The sequence below is a fragment of the Vanessa cardui genome, chromosome 6 (genome assembly GCF_905220365.1).
Source record: "Vanessa cardui chromosome 6, ilVanCard2.1, whole genome shotgun sequence".
Classification (NCBI taxonomy): domain Eukaryota; kingdom Metazoa; phylum Arthropoda; class Insecta; order Lepidoptera; family Nymphalidae; genus Vanessa; species Vanessa cardui.
Window position 1 is genome coordinate 7,762,355 of NC_061128.1, and position 12,959 is coordinate 7,775,313.

General features: G+C 30.0%; 1 protein-coding gene across 1 annotated transcript; it reads left to right on the plus strand.

Moving 5' to 3' along the window:
• The first annotated feature begins 6,960 nt into the window (after nt 1-6,960).
• On the plus strand, nt 6,961-8,463 carry LOC124530567 (endocuticle structural glycoprotein ABD-5-like). The gene is made up of 4 exons (XM_047104772.1): nt 6,961-7,048; nt 7,172-7,299; nt 7,601-7,787; nt 8,166-8,463. The coding sequence occupies exons 1-4, from the start codon at nt 7,022-7,024 to the stop codon at nt 8,217-8,219; spliced, it is 396 nt and encodes a 131-aa protein (XP_046960728.1). The 5' UTR covers nt 6,961-7,021; the 3' UTR covers nt 8,220-8,463.
• The last annotated feature ends 4,496 nt before the right edge of the window (nt 8,464-12,959 follow it).

Below are 12,959 nucleotides of genomic sequence, written 5' to 3' on the forward strand. Positions count from 1 at the left end.
TATATTCTTTATAACTAAAAAAAATTATCAAAATCATACAAGGCGAAGTAATCGGTGAACAAACATAAAAAATATATATATATTTACGGTCGAATTGAGAACACTCTTTTTTTTTAAGTCGGTTAATAAAAGAGAGTAGTCCGAAATGCTTAATTGGCATACCATTTATTAAATAAGCGAAATAAATAAAGTTTTGACTGATTCGGTAGCAATAATAATAACTTCAATATATAATTTCAATGTTTATGTTGCCACAGGAAGAGAGAAATGCCAATAGTCGTATAATTAAAAATGCCACATAGACCTTGAACCTCTATAGGCATTGTGTAAGAAGAAACTAAACACGTAGTGTAGGACACAGGTCTTAATGAGATATACGATATTGGCTATATAGCTTAGTCATTATATACAAAAACAACCCTCTCTGTGTTCATTAGGAAAAACAAAAATAAACAGAAAAGGCTGTTTTTTGGATATGATGTAAGATGGGCTTAGAAGAGTGCGAGCTAGTAAATTTCATCGTCACTTTCGCGCTCGATATCTCAATCCACGGTAGATAAAAAATGTATAGGACTTAAATTGTAGAGCGTAAATGAAGTAACCGAAAAGTATATATTCATTATTCTCGTATCATAACGCAGAGCCAAGCTATTGCAAAAAAAACCAAATGTAACCCTTTCTTCTAGATGGCGGCGAACGGACATCGAAAATCGATATCGACAATTTAAATTTAAGCTTCTCTAAGCCCTACTACAATACATTCAAAAAACAGTCTTATCGATTCGTTTACGGTTCCTAACATGTATAATGACTGTTCTAAAAATAATTATGAAATTAATACTTTAATAATATTAATGAAGTTGTTGTTGTTGTTGTATACAAAAACATAATTATCATTTGTATTCAACAAAAATATGTGACATATTGGTAAGTTAGTCAGTATTCACAATTGATTTTACTGAACTTTGATTATATACAACTGATATACTGCGACATATAATTAGTTAGATCTGTCTGATTATAATTTTATTTTACTTTTACAAAATGCTACTAATGCGTATCTGTAAGAAACAATTCTTAAGGGTTTGCTCAATGAAATCCTACTCTGCTTAGGTGTATTTTATAAACAAAAGGCAAACAAACTCTTCAATATGGATATATATCTCTATTAGTGATCTAGATTTATTTGTATGTTCTAAAGCAGCTGTACAAAGTATTGTGTATCCGACAGGCTCGAGTTTCTTGGTTCGAATCCAATCCCAAGTCGAACAAAAAGCTTTTGAGTTTGACATTCTGAAAGATCTACCTAATCGTACAATTCCATGCCTCAGAAAATACGTTAAGCCGTCCTCTCATCCAAAGGTCCCACTAGATAGGACGGCAACTACAAGACCATATAATAGAGAGGGAATTGAAAGTACACTTTTGTTTGGGCGCGCAATTATTCCCTACGGTAAGTCCTGCATGATTGGCTGGTCTCCATTGAGGTAGACTACTCTAGTAGAAGATGACGATATAATCATCACAGATAAGCCGGATCGCATAACATAGCTGTACCGGTTTCGACAACTATACAAGCATCCCAAAATATGAATATTCATTTGGTAGGTAACAACTACCCTAGGTAGCAAAACTCGTGCCATCAATTTTCACAGATAGATATAACGGGCACATTCTTACGGAACTTAATTACCGTGGTCAAGAGTCAGGGCTTCTGATCATCTTTCTTTATATTGACATTACATTCAATATGTACAATGTCCATCCTGAAAGTATAATATGAAAATTTAATTATTTTTATGTATATGCGGGAAAACAAAACCTCATTTCTTACAATAATTTAAATCTCAGGGCCATAAAAATATTTAATTACTTTATTAATATAAATCTGAAATGTACCTAGGCTACATGTCCTAAATAATCTTCGACATCCGTAATATATTTTATCAATTTTAGTATTGTAAAAATACGCATACATTTATAGTCTACAGCGCCATCTTGAATAAAGAAAAGAAATCTCAGCTTAACCATAAGACTGGTTATTTGGCTATGATATCTCAAGCTTTATTCAACAACTCAGAAAATTCGCTACTCATACGGTAGATGTCAGTATCCTCGATTTATATTTTTTATATTATTCCATTCGGCATACATTAAATAATAAATATTTTATTTATTCTTATTTAAGAAAATATTTCAAACTATATTTCAAAAGGAAAAAGAGAATCGAGTTTGTTATGGCATATTTTCCTTTGCTATACACAATATGTTTTTTAATCAACAATAATATTTATAGGTATTTTGCCAGAATTAATTATTTATTAACTATCAACTATTAATTGTATGTTATTTGTATTGTTTCATTGCCCTCTATTATCGATGTTTACCATCTCTTATGTATTTCAAAGTTATCAGGAAGTTTTCATTTGATGAGTACTTATTATTGAATATCTGGGTAACCTATGTCTTTTCTGCTAATCAATTATAACAAATGTCACGATATTCCGTCGCTCCGATGCTGCGTGAAGACGCACAAACCAGTAACACACACTTTCCCATTTATGATATAGATTTATAGATTTGACATTTATAATGAGCATTACTTATGTCCCAACAAACATTTGAAAGGTCGCCACAACGTGCCACCAGTAACTTTTGGTTCTATAAGCTGGTCGCCGTTACGCCGCTATAACGTCGACATCACCAAGAAAAGGCCCATTTTATACGACTTACTGTCCTATAAGAGTCATGTAGTGGTCGCGTAAGTTACTTTTTGGTCGCATAGTGGTCGCATAGTGGTCGTATTGAGGTCGTGAGGCAGACTTATAGTGTTTATTACCGCTGCTTTACGACATTTGATCGAATAGCAGTATCCAACACGCTTCTTATCTGACTATATTTGTTGTCAAATTGACTGGATAAAATATTAATTGTAAATTGAATTTGAAAGCTGTCACGAACAAACTTCATTGATATTGAACATTATTTTTTATAATAAATAAAAAATAATGTGTTTACTTCGAAACTCAAGTTCAAGGAATATTGATCTGATGGGAAATTAATTTGATCGAGTATAATGCGCTAGTTTTAACTATGTAATGAACGGGCTAGTGTAATTCATTAAATAAATAATATTTTATTGAGATTTTTTTAAGTAAGTTATAAAAATTACCTTTACACGACTTAAAGTGCAGGAAAAGACTTTTATACAACTTCTAAATGACGTTTCAATTTATGTCATTATTAGATTTGTAAATATTCCGCCATAGAAAACGAAATTAGAGTTCAGTTTAGTATTTGTCAAGTATTTAAAACCTTGTTATTTTATATAACTATTGAGTATTTATTGGTTCAGCTTTGATAAAAAAAATGATACGTGATAATAATAGATCAGATTTTATGAAACGACTTAAAAAAAAAGGAGTGTTTTCAATTCGACCGGTATATATATATATATATATATATATATATATATATATTTATGCTTTTTCGCCGATTACTTCGCCATTTATGAACCGATTTTGATGATTTTTTTTTGTTAGAAAGAAGATACTCCTGGAATGGTACCATGATGATGTGATCCTGGAGAAATCGAGGGGAACCCTCCAATTTTTTAGGCACATGTACATATTTTCTGAAGTTATAGCGTTTGCTTCTGGCAATCATAATATTATACTGCTGAGCTGATGATGGAAGGTATAAGTCCTCAATTACTAGGAGTTAGGAAATAGTTCTATATGGATTTATACTCCTCTTCGTAGCTTTTATGAAGAGAAGTACAGGTTCACTAAACATTTCTTTTGCTATGTTATTTTTTGGTATATCATGCTCCAGAAGTGGTCCCATAAGTTTTATTGAAATAGGTTCAGAGCTTTTTGAACAAATCAACAAATAACCATTTGTGACATAAGGACTTTTAATTTCTATTTTGAGAAAATAACACTAAAAATAAAATATTTTTTAGAAAAAATATTTTATTTATATCATTTTCATGGGCTTCATTTGTGCTATCATAATCGGAACTATCACTAATACACAATCTAGCTTTCTTCCCCACTCCCCGTTCAAAATCAACCGCCTTTTGTTTTTCTCATGCCAGGCAGTTACCAGCAGTACCAGCTTGGCACACCACGCCACGAGAGGCAGTGACGGGAGTCCCACAATACGGTGTCGATAACCGAATCAATAATCATACTAATAAATGTTATTTGAAATAAAAAAAACGTATTTAAAAATCAAAGCCGTACTAATTATTATTATTTCGAACCACTAGATGCACTTCCTGCGCTTCGATTAATATTACGTTGCTCAGAACTCTCTAAATTTTGTACGGAACCATCTCCAATTGATCGACAGGTAACTTGTCGCGTACTTATATTCGATATTAATACAATTGGAGTTAAGAAATGATGCATAATTTTTTTTTAACTTTCCTCTTAAAGTGGCCACTTTTTACATATTTGCCCAGCTTTTTCTATCCATTTCAACTATGTAATATTATTTTTACAAAGATGCAAATGAATGGTGGTGTATGTAATATTTAGTGTATTTTAAAACTCTTATAAGACATTCAGTCGTATAAATGTCGTGAAAAAGTCATATTGTCTTAAATTCGTATAGGAGTTTTATAAGTCACTCTAATACGACTATAGGCGGTATAAAAGTCGCAAAGACGTTTCCACTGCCACAACGCTAGTTACACGACTAAATACCGTGTAATAGTCGTATAAAACAGTCGTATAGACGTTTCTACGACGTTTTTACACGACTATAAGTCGAATAAACTATAGGCGGCACTAAGTCGAATAAAAGAATAAAACGACTTCTATACAACGCTTATACAATTATTAGTTGCGTAATTTCTTCTTATACGACTAAAATGTTTGTTGGGGTGTGCCTGCTATGTGTAATAAACACTAAATAAATATTTTAAATAAAGAACACCGATTAATAATCAGTGTCATAAATGAGTAAATAAATATATTTAAGCTAGCAAATGATAATTATTTACGTAACACCCATTTACCAACGTAAAGTTCAGCCAACATTCGTTCCCTTTTCGGTTAGCAGATGGTATTTCGACTGTTGGCAATAATAGTGTTATATAATGTGGACGATGTCATCATAGGGTCCCATTAAGCTCGTTAACTCACCTATGATCCGATGTCATCTGTCACGCTGACGCACAACGTTCCGATATACAAAGAGTGATAACTTTCGACAGAATTTCGATATATCGTAAATCAACAATGGGCGGCTTTTATCGAAGACGGGCGTGATCTCTGTATTGTATAATATATATTATATAAAGTGACTGTGATAATTATTAAATTAATAATACGGAACTTATTTATTTTATGATTTTGAGTCTGTATATAATAAATTATAAGGACCAAGGACATTGTTTTACAGAATTATATTTCTCTCAACATAAATATTTTTCAATTATTTTATAGTAATAGTTAAATTATCACATAACTATTAACTAGTTTAACTCCTTAGTTTGCAACTCTATATTTTTATTTACTTCTGAGTTCATCAACTTGTTTATTTTACAAGCTAGTCTATTTATAAATATAAAAAAAAACTATATGTAATGTTGCTTTTTCGCATTCGTTTATAAAATTGTACTAGAGTTTTTCTATTTAATAAAAAAGTTATTTGATATCAAATCAAGTTCGAAACAATGACAGTTTTAATGGCTTCAAGCAGAAACGTTATGCTTTCTCTAAATGGTTTTGTATAAAAACAATGAAAACAATATTATTTGTATTATTATTTTTAAATATTGCTTAATCGTTTTATATAATAAGAACAAAATATAAACGAAAGTAATAATCATATTATTACCTAAATTTATGCGTTGCTAGTTCAACTTACAAAATTGATATTAACATTCCACGGCATTTCAAGAAAAAATATCGAACTATATATTAATAAATAAATGATTGTCAACATAATAAATACATTGGTTTAAAACCACCAGTGCATTTGATATGTTCGTTGCCATATAAATACATATACTTATACCGGTTAAGAATACAAGTGACCAACATTCATAGGTTGTTGATTAATTAGAAGGAATATTATTCGTATACTTACACAATGTATCCAAATTTATAGAAAGTTAGGATTAGGACGATCTAATATTTCAATAAAGCATCTAACTTGTTTCGTATTTCTTTAATCGTTATAGCCGACTTAAAAGAGAGAAGTTGGTTGAAGGTGGTTATTCAGTTGTATTTTTTTATGCTACCAGAGATCTTCGTTAATTATGAAACGAATTACTTCTTTTTTGGAGAGTATACTTTGTGTTTGGTTCTAGTTAATATTGAAAAAAATTTAGTCATTTTTGGTATAATAATTTATTATGTAATGATTAAATTGGTAGCTTCTATTTTTATGTTACTAATTAAATTTAATATTTGCCCTTTCTACGTAACATATCCTTACTGCTAATGACCTGGCGATTGCCTAACTTTAAGACTGAGCCTAGCGCTTCGAGGAAATACTAGAATTAGCGTCATAGATACAATGTCAAAGGAGAATCTGTATATATATGTTATGGATATATTTCAATTATTTTATGTTCTTATATTTTGTACGTATATTATAAATTATTGAGAACAATTACATAGTTGCCATTTTCTAAAACCCAATAAATATGCGTAGTATAAAAGTTACTGAGTGCAATTAGATAGGTTTGTTAATTGCCATTTTCAAAAACCCACTAAATATGCGAACTATAAAAATAGACGAGTCACTTAAAATTAAAGAAAAATGACCGTATCGGAATCTTGATGGCGTCTGGTTTTAAGTTCACCAAGTCCGTACACGGTTCCAGTTATACGTAATAAAACGAACGTCTTCACCCCGTATACATGAAACTCTATGTATATTTTATTTATTATTATGTATACGATGCCTTGTATAAAAACAACTCATGGCAACCCAATTATCTTTTGCTGCACGAATCTTCATCAAGCTTAGTTCTAAACTCGTTGTTTTTACCTGCGAACTAATGTTTTGTTTAAAAATAAACTATATGGTAAATCTTAAACTATGGCAGAATTTTAACGTCGAAAATATTTAAAAAAAAAATTACTGGCCTGTATTATAGTTATGTTATGTGTGTCTGTGTTATTAGTAATATTTATTTTATTTGTTTTAGATGCACTATGAACTATTTATTTTTACTATACTAGTAGTAGTTTATTGCGCACCGTTACCGGAGGACAGCGACGCTACAATATTAAGCTACAACTACACAAACGACGGAAAAGGCGACTATAACTACAGGTATAGTCTCCTTTATTACTTCCTTTACTAAAGAGATATTAAAAGCTTAATATTTAAGACATATCTTTAATCATTTGCTTTTATCCAAACAAATTCAATAGGAAAGAAAATAGTTTAAATTTTAACATGTCTTAAAATGAGATTGAGAATGAGACAAAAATGTTATTATTATAAAAATACTAGTTAAGTAAGCACTGAGATTGCATACAAAAAAACGTAATGTCCATACTAACAACATTTAATTCAACTTTGACCATCAGTATTAAAAAGATCAAAACAAACATTCATTTAAAAATTACAGATTTGAAACATCAAACGGAATAATAAGAGAGGAATCGGGTACACTAGTCGACGTGGGTTTGCCGAACGAACATTTGCTAGTGGAAGGCTCATATTCATACATAAATTCTGATAAAGTTTTCGTAACTGTGTACTATGTTGCTGATGACAAGGGCTACAGGATTATAAAGCCACCACCTATCGCAAGCGTAAGTTAAATATAATAGAAATTTGAATTTAATCCTGCAAATACTGCTGCTGGTGTAGCTTGAAGAGAAGTTCCACTACACTGCTCCAATGCATCTGCATTGGAGCTGTCTCTTACACTTGGTAGATTTTCATCCAACAGTTTTAGATTTGCTAACAATCTATTTGACCACCGAACGCGAGCTGATATATAAGCACAATCTTACCACATATAAATTCAGTCGTGCCCTGATTCGAACCCGCAAGATTCTTCGGTTAAAATTACGAGTTTTGATTGGGCCATCTCGGCTTTATTCTCATGATTTTTTTTTATTACAAAAACAAAACATAGTTAATAAATTGGAACATGTTATATATTTCGTAATATTTTTTTATTTCAGATTAGCTACTCGGGCGTATCTCCAGCTGTCTTAGCAACGCTCCTGGGGAAATAAATAAATTTGATTCTCTCTGAAGGCAATTGACGTACCTAAGCGTGCTTAGCCTTATTATATTTTATTAATTAGTGCTCAAATTTGGCAAATACTCGTCGGCAAAAGCGTCGGTAATGCAGGTATTTGTGTGTTTGTGATAATCATTAACAGTTTGATTTGGTTACTATCTTAAAAAAATATTAATTTATTATTCGTGTTTGGTTACTGGGATTATTTTTTCTAATATTTGCGAGCACATTAAATATTTCAATGTGCTCGCAAAATCAAACAAAGTTTTTTCACACAAACACTCTAATCAAAGGTAAGTTTGGCGTTTAGTCAATTTATTTAATATTAACAAAAATATTGTTTAAAGGTAATTTATTTTAATGAATTAATGTAACTGCTTACTGATTAAAATTTAATTTAAAACAAAAACATAAATATGATTGTTTTATTAATTTACGATTTTTTTTAATATAATAAAAAATAAAAGTGTTATACATATATTAAAAAAATATTACATTATATATATATTTTTTAACTTTGGGTCCATAAATGTGTAAAAATATGAATTATAAATTACTTTTTAATTATATAATAGCTGCTTAGGTTTGTAATACCATTTATAATAAAAAATGGAGATATGTATTCGCTAGATATAAATCTTTTAGGCTACGAATAGATATAAATGTACATATTAATAAACTGAAATGTAAAGATGTATGAACAATATTTTAACACGCAATTTGTAAGGCTTATAGGTTTATATTTGTCTTATGGCAAAGTCGTAACCAAATACATTTAATATCTATAAAAATACATAGTTAAATTTAAATAGTCGTTATACAGGTTGTATCTATTATCTATAGAACTTTAAATTTTGCTGTGGTAAATTTTATTGTGATAAATTGTGTTACAAATTAATCAGTCAAAGGTAAATTGAAAAAAATGACATAATATCTTGTAATGGATCTGTTGAAATTTTCCTTGTAATGTTTAATTCACAACTTACTTTAATTATTACAATTTTCAACGAATACAATGGCCGATTTTTAATATTTTTTAGATGATTTATATTATGATACATATGAAATAAACTTCGTATTAAAAAACATTTGACATAAGTCTGTAATATTATTAACGATTGTACTTATTATAGTGCCTTTTTTAATGTTATACGGGGCAAACGACAAACCTACCAAAACTCGATTAAAAGGGAGTTTATTATAATAATAAGGAATATCGTCGCCACTATTGCAATAATTGTTTCGTCCTACAGCGCTGCAAATCTGGTTTAACTTTTAATGCGAAATTTGCGGTTTACAACACTATCGCAGTCCAGGTAAAATGCAGACGCCGTCCACTAATATCACCATATACTTTTTGTGTAATTGGTTGGCGGTAAATGGGCTACCTTACCTTGAATGTTACTATCACTACTGGCCATGCACATTATCTTTGTAAGATATTATTAAAAATACTATTAAAAAAAATCTTACAACCAGTGCTCCACCAACCTGAAGAACTAAGATGTTATGTCCCTTGTGCCAGTAGTCACTCTCACAGCTAAGTTTTGTTTTTGGCAGGAGGACATCAGGAGAGTGGATGGCACGTTCCCATAGAACCTTGCACAAAGGTATAACATAACTATTTTATTCTCCCTATAATGTATTTTAACAAATTACTTTGTGTTTTATATTGAATCATTAAATTGATTTTTCGTTTAGTTCTATCAAAACGAATAAACACTATCTTAAGATCGTTTTGACAGTCATATATTTCTCTTTATTAATTAATTAATTTATATATATCTCTTTAAAAAGATAAGTTTGTAAACAAAATAAGGTAGGCAACATTTCAGCCTAATTAATAAAATTATATGTATACCATTAATTATTACGTAAGTTGAAGTCATTATGGTGTCAACGACCCAATAGTATTTGACTTCACTTTTATTACAAAATAATGAAATTTAAACGTGTTTAAAATTTATATACATTTAATGTTTACATTTAAATAATTATTACATAACTCATAAGTTATTTTTCTATCATAGAAGATAATTTATTAATGTTATTTTTTTAATTTTTATACAAATATGAATTTAAAAGAGTTGTATAAATATTGACCGGGTGGAATGGTGGCAAGAAGGCTAACAGCATTGTTGTTGAAACGCTAAGTTAAAAAAACTCAGAAGATTCATATACGACTACATTTAGAATTGAAATGGAATAGATAATTAAACTATATAAATTATAACCTAAATTTGATATTATATTTGTTATCTAATAAATGCAAATAAGTTTAAAGATACAAATACTAGTGACTTATATAGCATTAGAACCAACGTATATTTTAATCAAATTGGATTTCGTTTCTGCATTCTATAATATTATCTTCTCCATTTGGCTTAGTGAACTTAAATATATTGAGTTAAAAATGTCTCTATGAATCCTGTAACGCTATCGCTGCACCTGGCTGAAAAATGACTATCACTATCCACTCAGATCCTTATAATACATATAGACACGCATACAACTTAATACTACTCAATCCTGGGCAATACTTCTCCAATTAATTACAATGATAAATTAGGTATGCCTTGACGTAAAGCATCTTCTAACATTAAACTCATAGATTATTGGCAATGCAGTAACATAGATAATCTTTATGAAACAATATTCAATATTTAAAAAATGCTCTTTAGTGTACACGATATAAACCTAAAATTAAAGCAACGGTAATATTACATAATTTTTTACCATAATTTGTGATTACATTCTTACCTACTAATAAAATTAGTCATAATCAGTTTATTAACGCACCTGAGAAGTAAAGAACATATATTCTGGACGTGCACGTAATATCATGAATGTTTGAATACTATATCCTCAAATATTCTGACTCTTAATCTATCTCAAAAATAATTCATAACATTTGTCTAAAAAATCTGATACAACTAACTAACAATGTAAATTCTCAGGTTGATGCTGTAATTTGCTGTAATGCTTTTATATAATATAAAGATTTTGACTTTGACTTCTTGATTTACCTAACAAAGAAAACAATGGGTCACTGATTAGACTCTAACCTTTCAGGTCGAAACATTTACCTGGTAGTCGAGGCTGCTTATGAGGAAGTGTCCAAAAGAGGCTGCCGCAAAGCGAGACTGATTACTCAGACGAGCACAAGCAAAAACATCGCTTAAACCGATTTAATGTATTGCTGTGAACTTTAATTGAGGTCAAACTTTATCGCTGGGAATTATATGAAAAAAAAACGTGTATTTATTTTATAAATATTTGTTTTAAGATTTCAAATTAAACATTAATGTAATTAATGGTTTGGCGAAAACATGATTCATATATAAGCGATAACAACTACATACACACACCACTCCATAGCTTCACTATATTACGTATTATTGTGGTCACAAGTCATAAACAAACATTTCTATGAAATTACTGACACAATTTCCTAAGTAATAAATATAAATCAGAGTTTTTCAATTTATTTCTAAAAATAGTACTTAATTTTATTATTTAATTTACTATTATTTTTGTAATAAATATTATATATCACGTATCACGTTACGCTTAACATTTTATAGTTATATTTCATGATACATATTCTATATAAATAGGGTTTGCCCTTGGACATATTTGCGAATAGGAGAATGTAATGAAAAAAGCGATGTTAAAAAATATTTGTTAAGTTACAAGCCATACACGTAACAAATATTTGCACGGTATACATAAAGTAATCGATAATGATTTTTCCGGTACCTAAAATGCTGCCTCGTAAAATACTCGAAGTTAGCCAATACAAAACTCTTATGAAACAAATCTTTTTAAAGTAAACTTTGTCTTGGATAGAAAATTCTGACAGAGTTGTACGTCGACTTCGTTTTCTCTGAGAATAATATTCTAAATTATGCATAAGTAGTTCTCTAATATATTAAAAAAAATATAACCATATTATTTATTAGGCCATGTTATCTATTACTGTTTTTATTCATTTAAATTAAATATTTTCAAGAAATAGTCTGAAGAAGTAAATCTTTAGTTGTAAGCTAAAAAAATTGGGCTGTATGGTAAGACGTCGAAGTAATCTTTGTATCGTCGTCGTCACTTATCTTATACTAGTTGTCGCCCGCGACTTCGGTGGTATTTCAGGGTTTACACGTGAGTATTAGGCTTGAAACAGCAACCTATTTAAGCCCTTAAACTCATTGACGACCTCCATGGTCGAGTGGTGTGTACACCGGTTTTCATGGGTACGCCACTCTGAGGTCCCGGGTTCGATTCCCGGCCGAGTCGATGTAGATTACCATTACTTTTCTATGTTGTTTTGGATCTGGGTGTTTGTGGTACCGTCGTTACTTCGGATTTCCATAACACAAGTGCTTCAGCTACTTACATTGGGATCAGAGTAATGTATGTGATGTTGTCTCATATTTATTTATTTTATTATTCATTTAAGCTTGCTTCATATCAAATTTTATTAAATACTTTGGTACGGCCGTGAAAAAGTCATAGTAACAGACATATAGACAGATAAGGAGACACGCAGTGCTACTATAGCATTCAAAATATTAGAGTAAATGAACATTAAAGAGAGAGAGAATTATAACTCTTGCCATTACTTTATTATATATGTCTCCATTTTGCCTTTTTTGCAATTTTCATTCAGAAAAATGTTTTTAAATAATGTTCAAATGATATTAATTAATTTTAAATTAAATTTAATTGTAAATTT

Excerpts from the sequence above, each read along its gene's own strand:
- LOC124530567 (XM_047104772.1), top strand. The coding sequence starts at position 7,022 with ATGTTTTGTTTAAAAATAAACTATATG. Across the intron at positions 7,300-7,600 it reads AAAGGCGACTATAACTACAG|ATTTGAAACATCAAACGGAA; the intron begins GTATAGTCTCCT and ends TAAAAATTACAG. Across the intron at positions 7,788-8,165 it reads AGCCACCACCTATCGCAAGC|ATTAGCTACTCGGGCGTATC; the intron begins GTAAGTTAAATA and ends TTTTTATTTCAG.